The sequence below is a fragment of the Manacus vitellinus genome, unplaced genomic scaffold (genome assembly GCF_001715985.3).
Source record: "Manacus vitellinus isolate BGI_N305 unplaced genomic scaffold, ASM171598v3 scaffold_8_pilon, whole genome shotgun sequence".
Classification (NCBI taxonomy): domain Eukaryota; kingdom Metazoa; phylum Chordata; class Aves; order Passeriformes; family Pipridae; genus Manacus; species Manacus vitellinus.
Window position 1 is genome coordinate 1,237,227 of NW_021940864.1, and position 23,696 is coordinate 1,260,922.

A 23,696-nucleotide genomic window follows, 5' to 3' on the forward strand; every position below is an offset into this window, starting at 1 on the left:
GCTAGGCTTTGTGTGGCTGTGGAGGAACCTTGCTGGAAGGGACATGGCAGTCCTGATGAACAACAGTCCAAACATGAGCCAGTGGTGCGCCACTGGAGCAGCAAAGGGAAATTGGATCCTGATCTACATCCACAAGGGGACTATTAGGAGCTCTACTCAGCACTTGTCAGGTTGCACCTGGAGTACTGTGCCCAGTTCTGGTCTACAAAATTCAAAAAAGGTGTGGAAATACTGGAGAGGGTCCAAAGAATTGCCACAAAGATGATCAGAAGAGCTGGAGGATTTGCCCTATGAGGAAAGACTGAAGAAAGGTAGTGTCTTTTCTTTCTGGAGGAGAGAAGACTCAGGGGGAACCTCATCTCACAGCATTCTAGTACTTAAAGGGCAGGTACACACAGAAAAGATGCTCTTTCTTCCCAAGGAACAATATGGAGAAGACGAGGTTGGTCCGCAAGTTGTACCAGGAGAGATTTTGTTTTGATATAAGGAATAAACTTGGTAAAATGAGATCAATAATTGGAAGAACCTCTGCAGGAGCATGATGGAGTCCCCACTGCTGAAGTATTCAAGATGCAATTGGACAGGGTGCTAGATAACCTCACTTAGACTCCCATAAATGGTTACACCAGCTGGTCTTCTGAGGTCCCTTCCAACATGGACTTTCTAAGAAAAACAAATTGGTGAAAGTCTAGGACAAAATGTTGATTATCATAATAGCATTAAATTTTTGAAGTAACTGTATTGTGATAGACAATGATTGCTGATGTGTGAAAGGTGCAGGATATGTTTTTCTGAGTTCAGATCTCTGGTGTAGTTAAGAGGCAATAGTGGAGAAAGGAGAGAGAGAGAAACAAAGACCATTTTCTTTTATAAACCATCTGTTCTGAAGCATTTGAAATGAGACTAGAAATATTACCAAAGCATACTTGTTATCCAGGATATTTTTATTATATGTTATGTTTTGTTAATACAGCGTGTTTATTAATAATCCTTTGTGGTTAGGACCAGTTATTCAAAATTATTGTATATGAGAATTGGGGTTTTTGTTCCCCCATAAAATAACTAACTGTTTTCTTTTCTTATTTGGAATATTTGGTTCCGTAGATCTTTTTTGATGATGTAACAGCAGTGAACATTTGCTCTTAGAAAGGTGTGCGATGGGGAAAGGACTTTTTCTGGGCTATTTTTTTCTAGCAACTGCAAATATTAATTTCTCTGACAGTTATTTGGAATGTGTAAAGCAATACAGCACTCCAAGGAAGACGAACAGCATTCAAGCACAGAAACCGATATGCTGAGGGAAAAATGTCTGTTTTCCTCCTTTACAATAACTATAAATATTTGAAGAGTATAAATGCTGAAGCACAGAAGCACAAGGGGAGTAATGTGATGGGATTACTAAAGTGAAAATTCAGATTGGATGAGTATTAGAAAAAGTGATTGACAGTGAGAATAGATTATGTAGTAGAGCACTTTCCCAAAGGTATCGGTAAAAGGCCTGTCTCAGTCTTCACTGAGATGCTTCACAGTAGATTGTATAAAGAAGCAAAAGCTATTCTGCAGGGAAACATCCTGTTCTTGGAGAGCTGTGCCGGAGGACTTAATAGATTTGCTACAAGTCATTTCTGTGAATCATTTAGAGATGTGTTACGGATTTTTTTCTCATTGGAAGTAGTTCTATAACATTTCCCACTTACCCCACTCAGTGGATCATAGCGAGTTTGTGTTCTTCACAGACTTAGTAAATCAATATCCCATAATAGTATTTTACATACATTATTCATTACACTTTTGTGAAATAGAACGTTTTAAAGAAGAGGAGGAGATAGGGGAGTGTGAAAGATGTAGGATGTTTGTGTTCTGGCATAGGGAGTGTTTGAGGAGGCAATTCTGGAAGTTTACAGACCCAGTGAAGAGATTTCAGTGTGACCTCAGTTTCATTCCTTACTCCAAGTATTTTTCTTCCTACATTCTAAGATTCGTAAGCATTCTGGGTATTAATATTGTCTTAAAATGTACAACTTGGAAGGATACAAAGGAAATGCACACAGAAGGTATTAGGAGTATACTTCCTTAAAGGACATGACCTTCAGAAAGGGCACTTTGTCTCCTAGATACTAACAGTATTTCTCCAAGGACTTGCTTTGCATGGGCACAAGCTGGACAGAATCAAAGGAGGCTGGGGAGTGTAGAGGCCTAGAAAAGTGGGCTGTCACAGGCAGTTTTTCAAGAATTTCAAGTGAATTCCTCTTTAATGCATATTATGTTCTGAATATTTACCCTTTGAAACACCAGTAGGAAGGACATCTATTTGATACTGAATAACCCTTGGTGTTCACAAACTTCTGGTGTAGGTCTGTTGCTGTGGAGGCTGGAAAGGATGTGTGTTATCGATTATCTATTATTCCTTTCTGCTTTTAAGAACTATCTAAGAGGAAGAAATTAAAAGTACTCGTGGACGCCTTTTGGTCCCTTGATGTACACTTGAGCAACATCATTGGTGGTGTGCCTACTTGTTTCCATGCCCTTTTCCCCCTCTTCTTTTTAGTCTGCCCATGCAGAGATGCCAGAGCTTGGAAATGACTGAGCCTCTATGTGGGGTGTTTCAAATAATTACCATAAGGAGCAGCATATTCCTTTTCATTAACACAATTCTTATGGAGAGTGCTCATTTTGTGTTCCAAAGATGGAAAAATAAATTTTAGTCTGCCTCCCTTCTTGCCCCATGTGCCCAATGTGCATATGTTTTTCAGATAATACAAGGTGCAGGTCAGCCACTGCTGTGTTCATAAATATTCATACCTATATAGATGGGGGAAAAAAATAAGTGACAGGTTAGCATAAATTAAATATTCAGCACAACTCAGCAACTTCAGGATTAGAATGGAAATATGCAAGATACAGGAAAAGCTGTTCCAAGAAAATGTTTGAAAAGAAAACACTCCTCTGTATTTCATCTGTCACTATATTTGGTTAAAAAAAAAAAAAAGGAATGTTTTGCTCTGTATGAGATAAGGCAAATGAAAAAGATTGCAAAATGCAGATTGGATTTCAAGAGCCAGCCAATAAACTGACAAAAGTATCTGGAACGTGGCAGGAGGATTTTGATGAGTCTTGTTCCTCCAGAATCATAGAACAGAAAGTCTCAAAATGTCTTTTTCCTGGACATTGTAAAACTGCAAACCTTGTTTCTTTAGTCAAGATTCTTCCTTATTGGAAATACTAATCTTTTTAAGATCATATAATCCAAAACTGTGAGTGAGCAGATTTGTTCTGTGCTTTTTCAGTTTTCTGCTTTTAGGGACACTTGCAAACTTCACTGAGTTCAGAAAGCAGTATGTCCTAATATTATAAAGGCAGAATATTGAAAAGGAATATTTATTTACGAAATGGAATTCTAAGATTCTCTTTTAATTTAGGCTGTTTTAAGACAAGAGTTAGACCATCTAATTACTGTTTGTGCTATAAAATCTATACTGTTCTATAGGAAAAAGACCCTAAAAACAAATGTTCTCTTTCCAAGAGAACCAGGCAATTTCATAACCATTTAATTTCATAAAATCTACTGAGGACTGAGGTTCTTCTTTACCATTTAGATGGTGCATGTTTTCAAAGTTTTAACTGGATAGCTTGAAAGTAATAATGAGACAAGGATTATTTCTTTACTTCTCAGATAGTAAAGGTTAAATATATGCTTTAAAACATTTTAATGAACGAGATTTGTAGAAGTATAAAAATCTGTGTGTTCTTATGGAGCCAATCCTGATATCATCTATTTGTCAAACTAAAAACATAGCTATTCTTTGACTTTTTTGCAATTTTTTCAATATGTTAAAATAAAAATGGATGTTAAAAAATAAACCTAACCCAGTTACTAAGTCAATTACATAAATATTTTAGTGTTCTAGTGTGCTCAAAAGGGCATATACTTTCATTCTAAAGTCCATAGTCAGTTTTTCAGGCATTTGCAGCTCTAGATAGGTTTCCCATCCAAAAACAAATGCTTATTTTGTTATCAACTGAGAATCGTAGCTTGTACAAATTTATTTTTTTTAGTTACATGTACAGCTCAGGTATCTTTAAAGTTACACATTATAAGGTTATGCCTATGAAGAGAACCATAAAACAAATTGAAAATAACAGATGACTTATGTGATCACCTAAGTATTTGAGCTCAACCAAATTACTAGCACGTTTGACACCTTAAATTTTTGCAGAAATACTTCTTTTGTATCTCTGTTTAGGTGTTCCATTCTTATCAATTTCAAGAATTGAAATGTTGATATAATCAAGCTGATAAGGTGATCATTGTTATTTCAGCTAAATAAATGTAGCAGAGATGAACAGGACCACATTTTTGGTTGTTTTTTTTTTTCCCTGACCTAAGAAATAAATAAAAATACTTGGTACTTTAAGATGTCTTGTAAATTGGTCCCAGTTTAGCAGTAGGAACCTATGATGCAATTCTTTATACCAGTTGGAAAAGATAGTTTTGCAATCTCTAATTCAATTATGAAGTAAATGTCAAACTTAGCTAAGTAATGGTTAAGAACAGATACTCCAAGTTTAAATAAATCACTTTAATCAGTATGCCATCCTTTCTTTTCATATAGGCTCAGAGGAAGTTGTTAGGAAGCATAAGACTTGCCAAGTTTGTCATTCCTGTGAGACAGACTTAGAAATAGCTTGACTTACAGCAAAAATCATAACATGAGACTATCTGTTGAGTCAGATTATTAATATCAGGGCCTGCTAGGAATTTTAGTTCCCAAGCTTGTCTTTTGAGAGCATATTGCCATACTCAGCTAGGGGACAGTGCTGAGAGGTCAGAGGTGGAGGAATGTAAAAAATATCCTTTGGTGGTTAACTGGTTATAATTTTTTGCTTTTTGTAAGGTTAGATACATTTCTGTCAAAATGAATTCCATGAGGAAAACGAGACATTTTAAAATTTCCAATTTAGAACCCTTGTCGTCTTAATTTTTACTGGTTTGTTTTTAAATATTCTTTCATTGTTTGAAAGAAAACTTGAAACTTAAAATAGAAATTAGAGAATCCACTGTAAAGAAAGTGAGCAACTTTTCAAACCATCTCTTTATAGTTCAATATGGAAAAAAAATAATCTGATTAACACAGAATTATTTTTTTTCTGAAAATTAAAAAGTACCATAGTATGGTTGTGTTCATCCCTTCAGTTCATCCCTTCCTTTCTTATTTAAATTTGTTTGGATTCTAGAGAGAGGGCCATATTTTCAAAAGAATACTTGACTGTTTGATTAAGGTCTTTAAGGATCTTTGTGCATACTGAATATCCAGATGTTCTCATTAAGCACTGTTCATGTTTTGTTCTTGGGAACTAAATCTGTCACTTCTACATATTGGTAGCAGCACTGAAAGGTTCAAGAAAAAGATGACACAAAAAAGCAGAGCTTGTACTTTTAAGATTCTCCTTTTTAAGTGGAAGCTTTCAGGAGATGCTAGGGTGGGACACGTGTTCATATTTTGTAAAGCAATCATTTCAGTGGTGTATGTCCTCCTTGGTAACACAGAAAGAATCCTTCACAGAAAGGAAGGGAATACAACAGAAATAACATGAGCAGGTCAGGTTTCTGAGCACAATGTGCCTCCTGTCAGCCTTTTGGTATTTTTCACCTTTGTGAACCACCCGTTTGAAAGCCTAACATTTCCAGAGACTGGATGATGCCATGGGTCTGACACCAGCCCAAGGAGAGAGGGTGTGCCCTTCTGGTTTATGCTGACATCATACAGGTACACACAGTAGCATTTAGTCTCATGCCCTGGTATTATTTACTGGTATATACTAGAATTAATACCTTATATAGATATTTTTACCTCATATAGATATTTTTATATGTACCTTATATTAGATATTTTATAGATATTATACCTTAAATAGATATTTTTTCACATTATTTATCATATATAGATTTTATTCACATCTGGTTTTCAGTCAGAATGTGACTACTCTTAATTTATTTTCTGTTGAAAGGCAAATGCTTTTCTTCTTTGTGGGTACAGTAATCATGAGTCCCATACTGCAGAGTTTTACCTGCTTATCTGTTATCTACTCCTGAATTAAAGTTTTTATTAGTCATCATCAACTTCTTGCTAAATAATTTTGAATCAACCTTTATATAGTAGGCTTTCTCACTACCTTTAACTAGTACATGGTCACTTCAGTGGGACCAAGGCCCCACTACAGAGAGCAGAATCTTGAAAGTAATTTTGGCAAACTTTTCCAAAGAAAATGAATGCTGCAGCTCTTTGCATAATCTCGTATTGTTTTTTGGAATGGAGTTACACTGAAATGAACATGAGCAATAGTTGCTAGAATAGATGTGGCTACCTAAATTCTTTATTTAGATTTCATGTATTCCCTTTATGATTTTTTTAATACATGTATAATTCATCACATGTCATATGTAGTCCCAAGAAAGTATTTTAGCAAAAATAGAAAATCATTTTTGCCTGATGTTTTTTCCAAGGAAAAGCCTGTTTTCTTCCCACTTTTCTGAAGTGGTATTTCAGAAATACCACTTCAGAAATAAAAATATGCTTTATATTTAAAGTAGCTTCGAGTTGAAGTGTTTATTTGAAATGAAAACCAAAAAATCTCAAACATCTAAAGGTGAAAACAAATGTCAGAACATTGCTGAGCCATTCAATTGATGTACACAATGACATGGGGAAGCGAGAAATGCGTAATTGCACTGTCTACCCTTGACTCAGAATTAGTACACTTCACGGATATTTTCCAAAAAACCACTGTGAGGTGTATTTATTGTGACAGACACATAATCAAAAGTATTTTAGGAAACATATAATATTTGCAGAACAATATATTTTTAAAAGTTTGCGTATGTGTTAGATTGCAATAAGCAGTAGTAACTTGTGTAAAGGTGGTTGTTGATAGTTCATTTGATGTGGGAAGCTGCTCTTCCTGAATGTAATTGGACAAACATTGTTGTGGTATTGTGTGTTTTTGCTGATTATCTGTCAAAAGAATTGATTTTGCTTGAGGCCAAGGACCTCTTGTTCGGTGCCAAACCAAAAGTAAATTGTATTGTCTGACATTTCTTTAGCACTAAGCTGACACCAAAGTCTCAGACTTGGAGGTCATCAAGCAGATTCAGACCCTTTAAACACCACACTTAAGTATATATGCTCTGCTGCATTTGCTCACTACAGTGAGATGGCATGTCCTGAAAATCAAATAATACATCCCTCTTCCTTATACTTAGAGTGATAATTAATTTGGATTAATTCAGCAAGTTTATTTTGGAGGACAGCTATAACCTCAATAAAATTTATTAGCGTGAAGATGGCCCATAGGAAGACTCTGGTTAAAGATGCCTTTAAATATAAAAGAGATGCCTTTAAATATTAAAGAGATGCCTTAAAAATATCCCATGAGTTGATTATTTTCTCGACAATATATACTTTTAGCCACACATGTTGCACTATACAGAGCATTGTTTGAGGTTGGAAGGGCCCTACTTTTCCTGTTGCTTCTCTGTGTGAGTACTGTTTCTTCGTTTGTCATTTCGGAAAATGTAGGTTGTTTAGGGAAGGAATGTGAGCACAGAATGGAGTGCAAAGGAAGGCAGTGGCAGCAGCCTCGAGGTGTACCTTTCTGTCATTGAAAAATGGTGAAGGAAAAGCTGCCGCTGAATAACATGTGGCAGCTTGATACCTTGTGTTGGAATTATAGTGATAACCTTGCCTGCAAAAGTACTACAGGAAACTTAGTCTCCAGTTGTCATAGGTATCTGAGAAGGCAAAGATTGTTTCAAAACGCTGATCTGAAGAGTTACTGACATTGCAGTATTGGAAAGCTAAAAGGAAACATTAAAAGGATTCTAAGGATTCATAAGAAATTGTAGGTGAAGGTAGGGAAGAATTTTCCTGAATGTCTTCCGTTCACGGAGTGCCGGTCACTCCACTAATGAAAGGAAAATTAACAGTGTAGTTAGTGGGTAGAAATTTGATTTTAACTTTTAGTTTTCAAATATTTGCCTATCAAGGTAGAGCAGAATTTAGCCAACAGATGCATAAATTGTAACTATATTAATATAAAAAAAACCACATTAAAAATCAGAGAGCTGTTAAGGTAGCTGGGTATTGTGCTGGGTCTCAGAATTGGAGAAGGAAAGTTTCTGTAGCTTGTCAACAACTAGCCAAATTCACTGTACCGATAGTCAGCCAAAAGAGCTGAAAGGGAATGATAGTATCTATATGGAAGCTAGCCAGAAGTTCATATAATAGACATGGCAGTTCAGCCTAGGATTAGAGGTCTATTTTCCCCTCACTGGAACAGAAGGTTCTTTCAAACCAGGAATTGGGAAACAGAGATGAGTCCAAAACAGAAAGCAGCCAGAAACACCCTCAGCCAAGAGCTAGCTATTCAGCTAGAGGCAAGAGTAACCTATACAGGTGAGAGAGAAGGGGAAGAAGAAGCCAGTTGGGTATTTATTATTCTGGAGAAGTAATAAGTTAGTAATAAGTTGGCAGCTACTAATAAACTGATGGCAGAGGCTGAAGGAAGGAAGGAAGTGTAAAGCTAGTGAGGGGTGGAATAAACCTGCCTCATTTCACCAAAGGATATGCAGAATTGACAGTTCCTTCTGTGTGTTTTTAATCATGTCTAATATGGAAAAAAATATTTGTTTAAATATTTCAGATATTCAGTTAGGCATATTGCTAACTGAATTTTTTAACAGGGTTTTGTTAGTTTGTCTCCAGAGCACTGACCTCCCAAATTTGGATTGTGTTGGGTTCATTTTAGCTTTCCTCTTTAATTCAAGATTCATTCTTTTTCTCTTTTTGTGACAACTTCTATTTTAACTTGTATAATTCCTACCCTAATGAAAGGTAACTCAGTTTTTAAGTAAATCTGTCATGTTGCCTTCAGATGCATTGGAGTTTAAATTTCTTAGAACATTAATTTTTGCATTTATATTATCTTTTCCTTTTTCCATTATTTGCTTCTGTATTTTCTGACCTTGAATTTAAAGCTTTCAGTGCTAAAGATTGGTAAAATCTAGCATATAATGAATATTATGCTAAAGAAATAAGGCTTCAACCCTACAATGATAATAATTGTGTTCTACTTTACAGTACCTCTTTCTTGCAGTCTTTAAAGAGTTCTTTTGCTTGATCTTGGGTAAGGATAGCTAATGGAGAAAGAGGAAAAAATAGCATATTTCTGACTTTGCTGCAGAATTAGTCTTTGGTAACTCTTGCTGCACTGTGAAAGACAGAAGAGGAAAAAACTGAAATCCAGCACAATTATTGAGTCTCCTGTAGACCTTCCTTTTCCCAAAGAGTCATTGGACATAGCATATCATTTGTTTTCTTTTTTAGACCTTATACAATATATAATGCAAAGCTACTTTTCCCTCAAATAATACATTTTGTTTTCCTTTTGGTGATTCTTGTGTCTCTTGTTTTTGTTTCATGACTTATGTCTTGGTAAAGGCTTTATTCTTACTTGGGAGCCAATTGAGCTTCTATGGAAGCAACTTGTTCCTAAACTCTGCAATTTAGCTGTTGCCAAGAAATTTCTATGAGTCTTTGCCATGGGAAGTTAAAAAAAAAAAAGGGAACTTGAACCCATTTCTTAAAAACAGAAAGCATAGCAACCACAGTCAGAAACATTTAGCTGTCTGGCAGCAGACAGTGGGACATACAAAGAATAACAAAATAGTCTATTGAAGAGGGGAAAAAAGATCTTCAAAAGACTTGTGGCCACAGCAGGGTGAAAAACATAACAATCCCATTATCAAGGTTGTTAGAAAAAAAAATGTTGATTTTTTTTTTCTAAGTTCTGCCAGTATATCATGTTAAACGATATGCCAGTAACTTAGAACATAAAAAGGTTTCTGGCATCCCCTTTAAATGTCTCTATTCAGACAGTCAAAGTGGGAGAGAAAAGAAACAAACAGTTCTGGGATCTGCATTCAAAACTCCAGCAGAAGAGACTAGTTTGCTTAGAAGGTCAGCTATCACAACTGTATTAATTCTGCAAATAGCTGACATGCATTAAACTGAGGTGACTTTCCCAGCACTGCACAGTGAATCTAAATTCATATTTACAATATATCTGTAACTTTGTTTCTATTAGTACTGGGTTTTTTTCTACAGCTGTACATATCCATTAACAACTTTTTTTTCTTGCCTTAGAGTAATTAAGGGATCTTCTCTGTATCAAATTGTGTGTTATTTGTTCTTCTGGGGGTTTTTTGGACTGTGTTTTTCGGTTTAAGTTTGCTGAATTTTTTTCATTCTTTTCACATTGTTATTAGGGGGTAGGATAGTGATGGTTGTCAGATAGTCTACAGTGGACCTTCAGGTGTGTTATTGAATTCATAGTGGAATTCCATATAATTATGCTAATTTTAACTGGTTTTGGTACTCAAAATGACCCCCTTTCTAAATGCCTCATCCTACCACCACCACCACACATGCACACAACATCACGAGAATGAAAAAATTTCACTTGAGGGTGAATAAGATGTTCCCTTGGAGCTTTCAATATACCTGTTAATCTCTTCTCTGTGTTCAGATAACAAAGCTGGTTTACAGTGTTGAGTAATCCTAGAGGCTTGAGTAGCTGTTGTCATTCATATTGTGTGCTTTGACATTTTATTCAAAAATGCGTCCCATTGCAAACATTTGAACTGGGGCTCCTTAAGTTTTGTGTAAATACTCTGTAGTTTATTGTGTCCATTGATATATTCATTTTTCATGCTTGAAAACCAAGGGAGACATTAGCAAAACGACAAGCCTCCTGTGAGAAACTGGCATTCATGGATTAGTTCAAAACCATAGAGCAAACACTGAAAAAAATACTTGATAATTCTTAGTGGTTAGTTTTGCCTTTGGATTTCCAGGGAATGCGGTGCTATGTGCACCAGGTAGTTCTCAACGAGTGTGGAAATTCTAGTGGCTGTTAAAGCAAGCTGATGAAAATTGCCTCAGGCTTCCCATAATGTAAATCTCACTGTTAGACTTTCTGACATCAGCAAGTTATCTCCTGCTGACTCCACTGTGCAGCATAAACCTGTAGGGTAGCAGCACCTACCTGAGCCATTTTGGATGATACTAATCTCCATTTTAGAGAATTAACTGTCATTGTTTGCACTAGGTAATCCAGGTTTTGTAAAAATATAAAAATACTAAAATACTGCTTTATGGTGAGATAAAAATTTATATGATCCAGTTTTTAACAGATTTTGATACTAGATTTATCCACTCATTCACATTTAAAGAAGCATTTTTCCTCACCTCCCTGTTAAGTAAACAGGCAAGCTCTTTGGAGCAAGATCATAATGGTAGGTGCTCTGAACTCCTGGATTCTCTATGATGCTGCAAATCAGGGGATGTGATTAGCTCCTTGAGGATCATTTTTGGTTTTAATAATAAGTAGTAATTTGAAAAAAATGCTTCATAGTAATTTAAAGGATTTTTATCACAGTGATGGAAAAGCTGTTGCTGGCAGAGTTGATCAGTATTCTGAAATATTTGAGGGTAATGCCTTTCTTCACTCACAGTGTTTGATGTGGAAAGGGCTGCACATTGAAATGAAAATGGTGTTGAAATCAGAATTCTTTCACATCTTTTGTGGTTTTCAATCTCATGAGATAGGGTCAGTAGAAAGAACTGCTAGGGTTCTGTTTATTATTTTTTTAATTTATTTTTATTTTTAAACTTGATAATTGAATGTTTGTATATTTAGAATATGTCCCTAATATGAATTTCTTCTCTTTTCCTTCACCTTTTCTCAAGGTCATTCATAAATTTATATATTGCTGGTTTAATAATGTATTTTCTTTGGCTGCTCTGGTACATTTTTTGTTGTGAAGGCACCAACCATGACCACCGTCAGGGTCTGTAGTGAATACTTGATATGCTTCTGTAGTTCATTGAATACTAAGGCCCTGGCTTGCAAAAAACTGTATACATGATATATCTTTGGGAAGCATGAATTAATTTAGGTTATGCTCCAAGATGACTGCAGACCATGTTAAAGAGTGCTGAGCTTAAGGTAATATTCGCTGTCTCATAGCTGGACTTATTTATTAAGACTCAGCACCGTGATATTGCAAGTTACCCAGCATGTGGTTGGCCTAGATGGTAGCAAAGGAAGCTTGTATCTTGATTGTAAAATGATATATAGTTCTGCCCTCTCTTAGAAACCAAATTTATTCCTTGCTTTGGATAGCTTGGTCGCAAGTTATGGGGAGATTGCTAACGGCTCCATTTCTCTTGAAAGTTTAGGTGACCTTTTGCAGTTTCCAAAAGCGAGGTAACTATATATTTTAAAGACTGAGGTCTTGAAACTTACTTAATATTAAGAAGAATACAGTGAATAAAAAACAAATTCAAGGTGCTCTTAATAGCATAACACAGTTCCCTGGGGACTGGCAGCTTCACATGTAGGAAACTTATATTGTTGCTCAGGTATGAAAGTGAGTGCAAGAGCAAGCAAGTTATTACCAGAGTCAACCAAATAGATGCTTGTAAAGCACATACCAGTGCAAGGATAGAGACTGCAGGTTGTGTGGGAGTAAAGGTCAATGGGACTCAAATATTTCTCCATTCCAAATCACCTTCACTTGACTAACTGTGGATCCATGTCTCTAGCAGAGGGAGAATATACTGAGTTAATACTAAAGAACAATATGTTGTGCACCTCAGATGGTAATAGTAGATAATATAAGCCCTATTAAAAACATGTTTGTCCTTATGTACCCAGAGGGAAAAAAAAAAAAAAGGCAAAGTGATTGGATGAGTAAATTATTTATACCCTAGAGGCTATTACTTCTACAGCATATACCTTCATGAGTTATAAAGCAGATATTCATCTCAGAATTATTCCTTACTGTTCAGTTGTTTTCCACAAATTAACGATGAGTACTTTCTGTGAACATAGTGTTTTCCTCCTTTTTGCTGTGGTTCACTGATGGCTGAGTACATTTTTCATGAACAGAGAGAGGGGTAAGAATCTCAGCATAACACTAGGAAATGGGCTCCCAAATGCCAGCTGTGTTCAGTTAATAGTTTACAGTTCTTTTCAGTTATGGTTCATATATTCCTCTTTTAATACTAATTATCCATGATAATTCAGTTCCAAATTTTCCATTTAGTAAGATTAAAGGAATATAAGCATTCTAAAACATAGAACATAAGCACTCTAAAACTTAGATATAGGCTTTATTTAGTTTCCACGCAATGAATGTAATAATATGCAGTCATTTGCTTCTTGGTAGCTATGGAGTTTCAGTTGTGGAATATGGAAGTTAGAAATTGTCATATGCAATATTTAGGGATTCCGAGAATGTTTTGATATTGGTGGCATAAAATATTTGTCACTCTTACTAAATTGTTCTAGCAATTTTTCTCTCCTATATATTAAGCTACGTGAAGAGTTGGTGACAAGTTATTGAGAAAGCAATTGCTAGTATTCCTGTTTGCACTTTGTCCATTAGGTTCTTGTTCAAAGACAACATTTCTTACAAATTATTGTTTATGAGTTGGCAAATGACTTCAGACTTTAGCCTGCTCAGTTTTTCTAACATGGCTATTAACTCCTAATTTTAATATTCAGTCGACCAGCTTTCATTAATATCAGACAATTTGATTTGTCCATAAACAATAAAATTTCTTTGTACATTTACTCGCCTTGTCCTGGCACCTACTCTTGTTTAGTAGATAATTAAAAAAAGATTTTCTCATATTCTTTGTTGCCTTATTTACTTTCATTGTCATCATATGTGATTTAATTCTGATAAGAGCCCATTTGTTCCTTTTTTTTGGTTTGTTTTGTCATATCCTCTGGCTACTATTTAATGCTTTTCAATCTAATCTAGAAAGGTTGTCCCCTCTAACTTCTTGAAATTAAATGAAAGCTGTCCAAAATCCCTTTTGCCCTAGAAAGTGGCCAATGTTTTGTGAGACCAGGTATCTCTAAGAAACCTACTATTATGCTGACTTCTTGCTTCATTCTGCTGCCTTTTGGCTTTCTTCACTCTAAAGACAAAAAGTCACACCAAAGGGAGATCACCTGTGTGTGCTTATTCTCCAGTACTCTTCTAAATTGCCTTGCACAATCTGTGATATCTGAGGTGTTATGGATGTATTTGATAAATGGAAATATGTATCCTTACTCTCTAATATTAAAATTTAGTCCAATTCTATTCACTTCTGAAGTCTTCAGTTGAAGAATGCAACATATTATCTGCCTCTGTGTGGCAGAGTATTATTTCTGCTGTCAGCAATCCACAGTGAGGTTTATCTGTTGTCTTTGGAGACACAGCTCCCATGGAAACAGCATTACTTGCACTCAACTCGGTAATAAAATGAAGAAATAAGCTTATTTATTAGCTATTAGGACACATTTTAATGGAGGAGAATAATTCTGCCATGTCTTATGCTGAAATTTGCAGCGTGGATAATGACATAATTAAAAAGAACACAATTCTTACAGTAAAAAATTGTCAGTCTATCAATCATTTCTTTAGTGTTCTAGTATCTTTAAACACCATTTTTCGAGAGCAACTATCACTTACGGGGTATGCCATCTCAGATTGGCTGTATGTAGTGTTTTGATTTCTAACAGTAGCACAGTTCTGCAGTGCATCCCCTGTGTCTTCTGCTTCTGTGTGTCAGACTGGGTTTCATTTGAGTTCAAACTAGGTCTCAGAGGAAATTAATCCAGAAGCTCTATCCTGAGTGTTCAGTAAGCACTTTCTAACCACTAATAGGGGTGTAAGGTCTGAATCAGTGATTGGTCCCCTAAACAGCTTCGAACTACACTGTATAGCTGGAATATTGGATCAGGGACCAGACATGATCTAGTCCTGAATGGTATAGATCTGTAGATGAAGAAGCCTCAGCACAAACTGCTTGGTTTTGCTGAGCTGTTACCTTTTCTTCAAATTGCTTTTTAATGTAGGGCTTAACCTTAGAAACAGAGAAGGTTTTAGCTTTTGTCGCTCTGGGGTCATAGCAGCCATTCAGTGGTATTTTAGCTTGAGTGTATCATTTACTGAATAATTAAAAATATTGACAAAATACTTGTGCACTCCTTTGGTATTAGGGAGCTTCATTTAAGGAGCCCTTGTATTCTGGATAACTCAGAAATAGCAGCAATTTCAGAATATACTAATAAAGACTAGAACCCTGGGAAATGTTTTTATCATGGCCGACTTCTCTGGAGCAAGTAAAAATGTAATTTGAAGCAAGAATATTTGCTGCAGAGGTCAATTGGATTTAAAACTAATATTGTCTTTCATTTTTATCAGAAAAGTCTTCAGTCAGGGAAAATATGTAAGTTGATTTATTTTTTGTCCAATTGAACTGGCTCAAAGATTTCCCTGGTTTTGCCTGTTTTGATCTGTATGACACTAGTTTGCCTATCTTATAGCTTCATGGATACCATGAACACTGTTTTTCCTCAGCCCCAAGGACAAACTGAAAAGATGTTAATTTATGAGATATCTGACCTTGGTATATTTTCTGTGCGTGAACAGAAGAGTTAAGACAGTGACAAAGGGTTTTAGAGGAAGAAGAAATCCTATACTTCTCTATTGTAGCAGAGTGGCTGTGCAAAGAGGGTTTTTAAGTAATCAAGGCCACACAAGCTAATTTGCAACTCATAGTATAAATTATGTGTAGATTCTTTCAGATTGTTAGAATTAACTCTAGGGATATTTTTAGAGCAACTTTGTTTGGTTTAATGAAAACAATTATTAAATCATTAGTCAATGAAAATACTTATTAGTTTTGTGTGTATGTAACTTATCATATTCATATATCATCATTATTATCCTTTAAATAATGTGCCTGTTCAGGATTATATCTGTTTGGTTAAAATGGTCAGGTTTCTTTGAGTAACTTCTCTGCTTTGCTTGCAGGTTGTATATAAAAATAATGACGTCAGGTTGGAGTTATCTCGACTTGCCAAGCAAGGAGATCCCAAAATGAAGATTCATGGGGTTGTAGCTTTTAAATGTGAGAATGTTGCAACCTTAGATCCAATCACATTTGAAACACCAGAGTCATTCATCTCTTTGCCAAAGTGGAATGCCAAGAAAACAGGCTCAATATCATTTGATTTTCGTACAACTGAGCCAAATGGCCTAATTCTTTTCAGTCATGGGAAACCAAGGCACCAAAAAGATGCCAAACATCCACAGATGGTGAAGGTTGATTTTTTTGCCATCGAGATGCTTGATGGCCACCTCTACCTGCTGTTAGACATGGGATCAGGTACTATAAAAATAAAAGCCTTGCAGAAGAAGGTGAATGATGGTGAATGGTACCATGTGGATTTTCAGCGGGATGGACGGTCAGGTAAGTTTTTTTCTTAGCATTCAGTATTTTTTTCCTTTTGTATCTGAGGGAATACAGGGTACATACTAATGTTGTCACAATTAGAGTTGTGCATCATCTGAAAAGCAAGGGAAATAAAAGAAGTCATTATTGTCAGGTACTAGAATACACTAATTTGCTGAGTAAAATATCTTATGTTAACATTATTGGATAATCAAGTACTTAATCTTGCAAATAAGTCTGTTCTGCACTTGAAAAACCAATTGTAATCTCCCTCTGTGCTTGCTTACACCAAATAGCTGAAGTGGCAAATTTCAACAATGAAAATAAAGCAAAAAAAGGATTACTGAAAGTAATCTCCAACACAGGGAATAGCTGGCCTACAGAAACAACACCGAACTTCCAATCATGTCAGCAGGTCTCAGCATAATTAAATGATATGCTAATGAATGGCTAACAACACATATCAGCAGAAATGAAAATAATTGCCATGCTGCATTCTGTCAGTATGATCCATATTCTGTAGTAGTTTACTCAAAAAATGACCTCACCAAAAAGGGTAAAAATAAAGAATTCATAAACTCTTCCTAATGCTACTGAAATCTAATATGGCATAAAATGCTTTTAACTAGTGAAATTGTCGTGTTTCAGCTGCATCTTATCTTGAGTATATATCTTGACTTAAGCAAATAATCAATATACATTAATTGAAGGACAGATCTCTTCTAAGGTATCTTTCCTGTAGTTCATGCCAAGATTAGGGGAGGAAGGAAGTGGTGAATGTAATGAATCTGTAATTCTGTCCATCAAAGAATTTTCTGATTAGTATTGGTATTGTCTGAAGTTTATTTATACTCTGAAATTGAGTGTTAAAAAATGTAAATTCCTTTTGGATTTTGTGGGGTTTTCCCCACTTTCTTCCTTCTACTGACTTCTTTTCCATAACTCGCATTTACAATTTCCTTCTGAGAGCTTAACCACAAATGAGTTATTATTTTATGACTTATTTTCTTATTATCCACAAATCAGATTTCAGATCAAGCAAATCTTAGGTGCAGGTTTAAATTGAAGATTTTAGTCACACCTATGCTGAAAATCAGACCAAATTCAATTGATCTGCCCTACAATTGTGAAAAATAATTATTTGATTCATTGGCTGTGCAGCTTCAAATTCTAATTTTAAAGCATTTGATTTTCTTATTATATTATGTCAGTTGCTTATTTACATTTCTTGAGGTTAAAAAGAAACAACCAACCAACCAAACAAACAAAGAAAATCCAACAAAACCCCCAGACAAACAAGAAAAAGAACCCTAACCAAACAAGAAAACATAACTTCTCAACATCCTCAGTTGGGATGGAGTATCCAGCAACTATATTATTTGTACTACAATCTTCATTTCAGAATTCCTTCTTAAGTGCTGTTTCAGTGATTCATATGAGGCAGTAAATCCTGTAATAATCATGCCTGTGGGACTCTGCTGAAAGAAAAGTTTATTCTTACATCCAAAGCCAACAGAACTATACAGAAAAGAAATAAATGCATGGCAATTGTTTACATCTGAAGATGTGTTCTACACTTTCATTGCTTCACAAAAAATGTTGCTCACAAGTGCCATTAAGAGAGTTTAGGGCATACTTTAATTTTTAGAACTGTTGATGGACATCAACAAGAATGTAGACTTATTTTAGGAAACAAACAAACCTGGTGATCAGGATTGCATGATATTTTGAAGTAGAATTATAAATAACCAAATTAATCCATCTGCTGACTTGCCTGTGATTCAGATTGGTGAAATTTATTTACCCTGTCACTCTTGAAAACTGACTGTAATACCTATTCACTCTCAACCGATGAGCTATTACCAGGAAAACTTGATAAAATATGTAGGCTTATGGATTGACAAACTGAGTTTTTAGCTGCAATCTGAACCAGACATCAACATTTTTCTATTATTCTAATACATACAACAATACAGCAGAAGTACCAATAACACCAGCAATGCCATTATTTTTTTTGATGAGAACATTGACTGAGTAGAATCATGACCATGTGATTTAACCAAGTAAAATGACTGCCTAACAATTAAAATAAAGAATGAACTATATGTTCTTGTTTTCTTCTGTTTGGATCAGGAAGTTCTGATGTGTTGTGTGTTTAGATTAGTTCTTCATGACTTATAGAATCATAGAATCATAGAATGTTAAGAGTTGGAGGGGACCTTAAAATCATCTAGTCCCAACTCCCCCGCCATGGGCAGGGACACCTCCCACTAGATCAGGTTGCTTCAAGGCCTTATCTAACCTGGCCTTGAACACTGACAAGGTTGGTGCATCCACAGCCTCCCTGGGCAACCTGTTACAATATCTCATCACCCTCACAGTAAAGACTTTCTTTCTAATATTCAGCCTGATTTTCTCCTCTTTCGGTTTGTACCCTTTCCTCCTTGTCCTATCATTACAGTTCGTGATGAAGAGTCCATCTCCAGCCTCCCTGTAAGCCCCCTTCAGAAACTGGAATGTTGCTATGAGGTCTCCACACAACCTTCTCTTCTCCAGGCTGAGCAGCCCCAACCTTTTCAGCCTGTCGTTATAGGAGAGTTGCTCCAGTCCACTTATCAACTTTGTGACCCTCCTCTGGACTTGCTCCAACAGTTCATGTCCTTCTTTTGTTGGAGACACCAGAATTGTATGCAGTACTCTGGGTGGGGTATCACAAGAGCAGAGTAGAGGGGGAGAATCACCTCCTTCAACCTGTTGCCCACACTGCTTGGCTTTTTGGGCTGTGAGCACACACTGCCAGCTCATATTGAGTTTCTCATGAACCATCACCACCAAGTCCTTCTCTGCAGGGCTGCTCTCAATCACTTCTCTGCCCAGCCTGTAGGTGTGCCTGAGATTGCCATGACTCAAGTGTAGGACTTTACACTTTGCTTTTTTGAATTTTGTGAGGTTCACACAGGCCCACCTCTCAAGCCTGTCAAGGTCCCTCTGCATGGCATCCCTTCCCTCCAGCATGCCAACTGCACCCCACAGCTTGGTGTCATCAGTGAGCTTGCTGAGGGTGCCCTCGATCCCAGAGTACTGGCCTCAGCACCAGCCTCTGACAGACACCACCCATCACTGGTCTCCACATGGACAATGATCACCTGACCACAACTCTTTGTGTGTTGACCATCCAGCCAGTTTTTATCCACCAAGTGGTCCATCCATCAAGTCCACCTCTCTCCAACTTAGAGACCAGGGTGCCATGCAGGACAGTGTCAAATGCTTTGCATAAGTCTGGGTAGATGATGTCAGTTGCTCTGCCCCATCTACCAGTGCTGTAGCCCTGTCTGAGAAGGTCACCAGATTTTTCAGGCATGATTTCCCCTTTGTAAAGCCATGATGGCTGTTACCAATCACATCTTTGTTTTCCATGTGTCTTAGCACAGTTTTCACGAGAATCCGCTCCATTATCTTGCCTAGCACAGAGGTGAGACTGACTGGTGTGTAATTCTCTGGGTCCTCCACTTTCCACTTTTTAAAAATGAGGGTTATATTTCCCTTTTTCCAGTTATCAGAGACTTCACCTGACTGCCACGATTTTTAAAAAATGCTGGATAGTGATTTAGTAACTTTGTTTGGCAGCTCTCTCAGGACCTGCAGATGCATCTCATTGGGTTCCATGGACTTCAGCATATTCGAGTTCCTTAGCTAGTCTCAAATCTTATCCTGTCCTGCAGTGGGCTTAGTGTCTTTGTTCTCCCAGTACCTGCATTTGCCTTTCTCAACTTGGGCAGCATGGCTGGAGTGCATGCCATTGATGACTGAGGCATAGAAGTCATTGAAAGCCTCAGCCTTCTCTTCATCCATGGTAGCCAGCTCTCCTGTTTCCTTCTGGAGAGGACCCACATTATTCCTAGTATTTCTTATATTTGTAACATATCTTACAGAAGCCCTTCCTGTCATCCTTGGTGTCCCTTGCCATACTCAATTTTAACTGGGCCTTGGCCATCCCAGCCTTATCCCAGGATTCCCATACAATTTCCCTGTATTCCTCCAAGGCAGTCTGTCCTCATTTGCACATTCTGAAACCTTTTTTTTGCTCTGAGTTCACTCAGCAGCTCCTTATAGATCAATGATGGCCTCCTGGCATTTTTACCTGATTTCCTCCTTGTCAGGACGCATCTCTCCTTAGCTTGGAGAAAATGATCCTTGAATATCAGCCAGCATTCTTGGGGCCCTCTGCCCTCCAGGGCTCTTTCCCATAAGACTCTATTGAGTAGGTCCTTGAAGAGAGCAAATTCTGCTCTCCTGAAGTCCAGGACAGTGAGTTTGTTCTGCACCCTCCTCACTGCCCTGAGGATCACAAACTCCACCAAGTTGTGTTCACAACTCCATCATCTCTTGGAGTTATGTATCTCATTATGTATGTTGGTGTGTTTTTTCCATGAATAATAAAATTTACTTTACTATTTCAGGATGCTTTTTGGTTTCTTTCCTGTAGACCAAACCAAACATACTGGAAATCACATGATTATTTTTCACTTGCTTACCTTCAGAATTTTTATACAAGTGAATGAATATACCTTGTATAGAAAAAAAGTTGTTTTTCAGATACTTTCTTGTTGCTGTTGACAGCATACTTCCCTAGCTGTCAAACATAAAGGAAGAGATTCTTCTGTTAATGAATAAATAGCTCAAATAAACTGCGGTTGGTTTGTTTGTTTGTTTTTAATGACATTCGGTGTCTTGAAACCTTTTGCTCCTAGCCCTTAAATCCAATGTGGAGTGGTTCCCTCTGATAGTGGAATGCTGTGACATTTCTCAAGGAGCTTTGCTAATTTCCTTGACTTTCATATTAGCTGGATCAGCAAGTACTAGATTTATTTTTCATTCTCTCTTCCAGACTCACAGTCACAGTGAGCATCCACTCTAAACTACTGACTTTGCCATTGCCTGTCTGGGCCTGCAGTGGAGGAGGGGAGGAAGATATAGGGAATGAGAACACACTTTTAAATTGTAACTATCTGGGCTCTATTCTCTAGCAATTCTGCCAATCTCCTCAGATTTTGAGAGCTACAAGGAAGAGGGAAGAGATGACACCTTTTCATTTCCTTTTGATGAAGGAACTTTTGACCTTTTATTCTTACAGAAATTTTTCAGCCTAGAGTCCCATTCTGTTACCTGTATGACTTACTGTGTGTGCTTTCTTACCTAAAAAGCAGTCCTTTGGTAAGAAGGAGCTCCTGAGACCATATTTCCCAGGGTTAAGTAAAAGATTTCATACCTTCTCCACTGGTCCATCTTTCTTGATGGGTATGCAGCAGAGTTCCCAACTGGTTCCCAACTGCTGTGTCCTGTCAAATAGGCTGAGTTTCTTCCCAGTACTCCTGAATTGTATATCCTGAATTCTTGCAAAGGATAGTAGCTTCACAACTGCTTCACATGTGCCCTGTCTTGGCCATGGGATGTATGCTGTGGTCACAGTCTTCATCACAGCTATTATATTGTGCTTTAGCTCACAAGATGTAAAGTGTATTTAGAATTAATACCTTGCTCCTATTTTTCACTGTTTCTTTAAAGGCAAATGTTTTTCCTGGCCACAAAAAGCAACTAGATAGGCTACATCAGATAAGCAGAGAGATCAGAATAGTTGTAGTAGCTCTACTTGCAATCTTCACATTTAAATGATCAGGAATGAGAAAAGGTTTAGAAATAAGATTTAGCTTCTTATACACAGTCTTATGAAAAAGTAAATTGCTGAGATAATGAATATGATTGGAGAGGCTCATTAACTCATACCTAAGGGAAATGTTTGTCTGTTCTGCTCTTAACAGTACTGCTAATTCTGCAGAAAAAGAATGGGAAAAAAACCCAAAAGCATAAACTAAATAAAATCCAACCATGAAGCAGCTGTAAAGGTCTTTGTTCACAGTGTTTCTTGCAACACAGTAGAAATAGGTTTAATAACTGCTTTCTGAGACTTAAGTGTTATTTAAATTTTTTTTAAACTGGTTACCATATTCAAAGATAACCTTGCACGTGTTTTTGTTTTTTTTTTTAAATAACCACCATTCATCCTCTGGAAATCATCCTTACAGAGTGAAATCAGAGAGGAATCTTACTTTTCTTGTCAACCTCTAACTGTGTAGGGCAGTGTAAAACAGAATGTATCAGAATGTATTCATAGGTAGGTAGCATTTAAGGGCTAAGTCACTGGAATTTTGAACTAAAGTTAGAATTTCAGCCTGAATACCAGAAATTATTCCTAAAGTATGTAATTAGAGCTTAACTATAATCAGTATCTCACTGTAAGTAGTACTTTGTTGATATCAATTACATGTATTGTGTTATAGGTTCTTTTTTTTTTACGTTCTTTTTTTTACACTTCTATATATTGCTTCCCACATGTTTTCAAACTTTTAAGAACTGCTAGATTTACGTGTTTCTATTTCAACGAACGTTAAAAGTTTGTGTATTTGGGAGAATGGGTTTATATTGAATTTTAAGGAAAGTTCTTCCAATGATCCACTTAGTGTTTTTCATTTATTCATAAACTCATAGTAAAATCAAGATGGGTGACCTTGAGAGGTCCAATATTTTATCTCTCCAATGAAAGTAGTGATAGTGTACTTGTGTAAGTCTTGACAGGTGTTGAGTCACCTCCAGCAGTCACAACCTTCCCACATAATCATTCATAAGCTGCATAATTTTCTATGCACAAACCCCCATTTTTTTCCATCATTTTCTTGTCCATAGCAGGCACAAAATACACCACACATTTTTCCCCAATGTCATATTTCTATAATACTTAGGATCTGAATATTAGAATCATAGAATCATAGAATCAGCTGGGTTGGAAGGGACCTCTGAGATCATCAAGTTCAACTCTTGATCCAACACCACTGTGGTTGCTAGACCATGGCAGTGAGTGCCACATCCAGTCTCATCTTAAAAACCTCCAGGGATGGAGAATCCACCCCTCCCTGGGCAGCCCATTCCAATGCCTGATTACCCTCTCTGTAAAGAATTTCTTCCTAATATCCAACCTAAACCTCCCCTGGCACAGCTTAAGACCATGCCCTCTTGTCTTACTGAGAGCTGCCTGGGAGGCAGATTATGTCAGTCTCTGGTTTAGAGACTAAGAAACACCAGCTTCTTCCTATCCTTATTATGTCATGTTCTGTAACTATGGACCATTTTTATTACCATTTTCTACAGTCTCCTTGGCTGATCTACATCTTTCTCAGAGTTCAAGATAAAACTTTACCAATGCCCAGTAAAGCGGCACAATAGGCTTCTCTATGACTCCCAATATATTTCCCATTTTGATCATAGGTGGATTATTTTTGACTT

General features: G+C 36.8%; 1 protein-coding gene across 22 annotated transcripts in view; it reads left to right on the forward strand.

Moving 5' to 3' along the window:
* Positions 1 to 23,696, forward strand: part of NRXN1 (neurexin 1) — a 705,404-nt gene that overhangs the window by 260,123 nt on the left and 421,585 nt on the right. For all 22 annotated transcript variants that reach the window (XM_029965176.1, XM_029965177.1, XM_029965155.1 and 19 more), the window contains one exon: positions 15,938 to 16,376. In XM_029965176.1, coding sequence (XP_029821036.1) covers positions 15,938 to 16,376 — 439 coding nt within the window. The remainder of the gene's footprint in view (positions 1 to 15,937; positions 16,377 to 23,696) is intronic.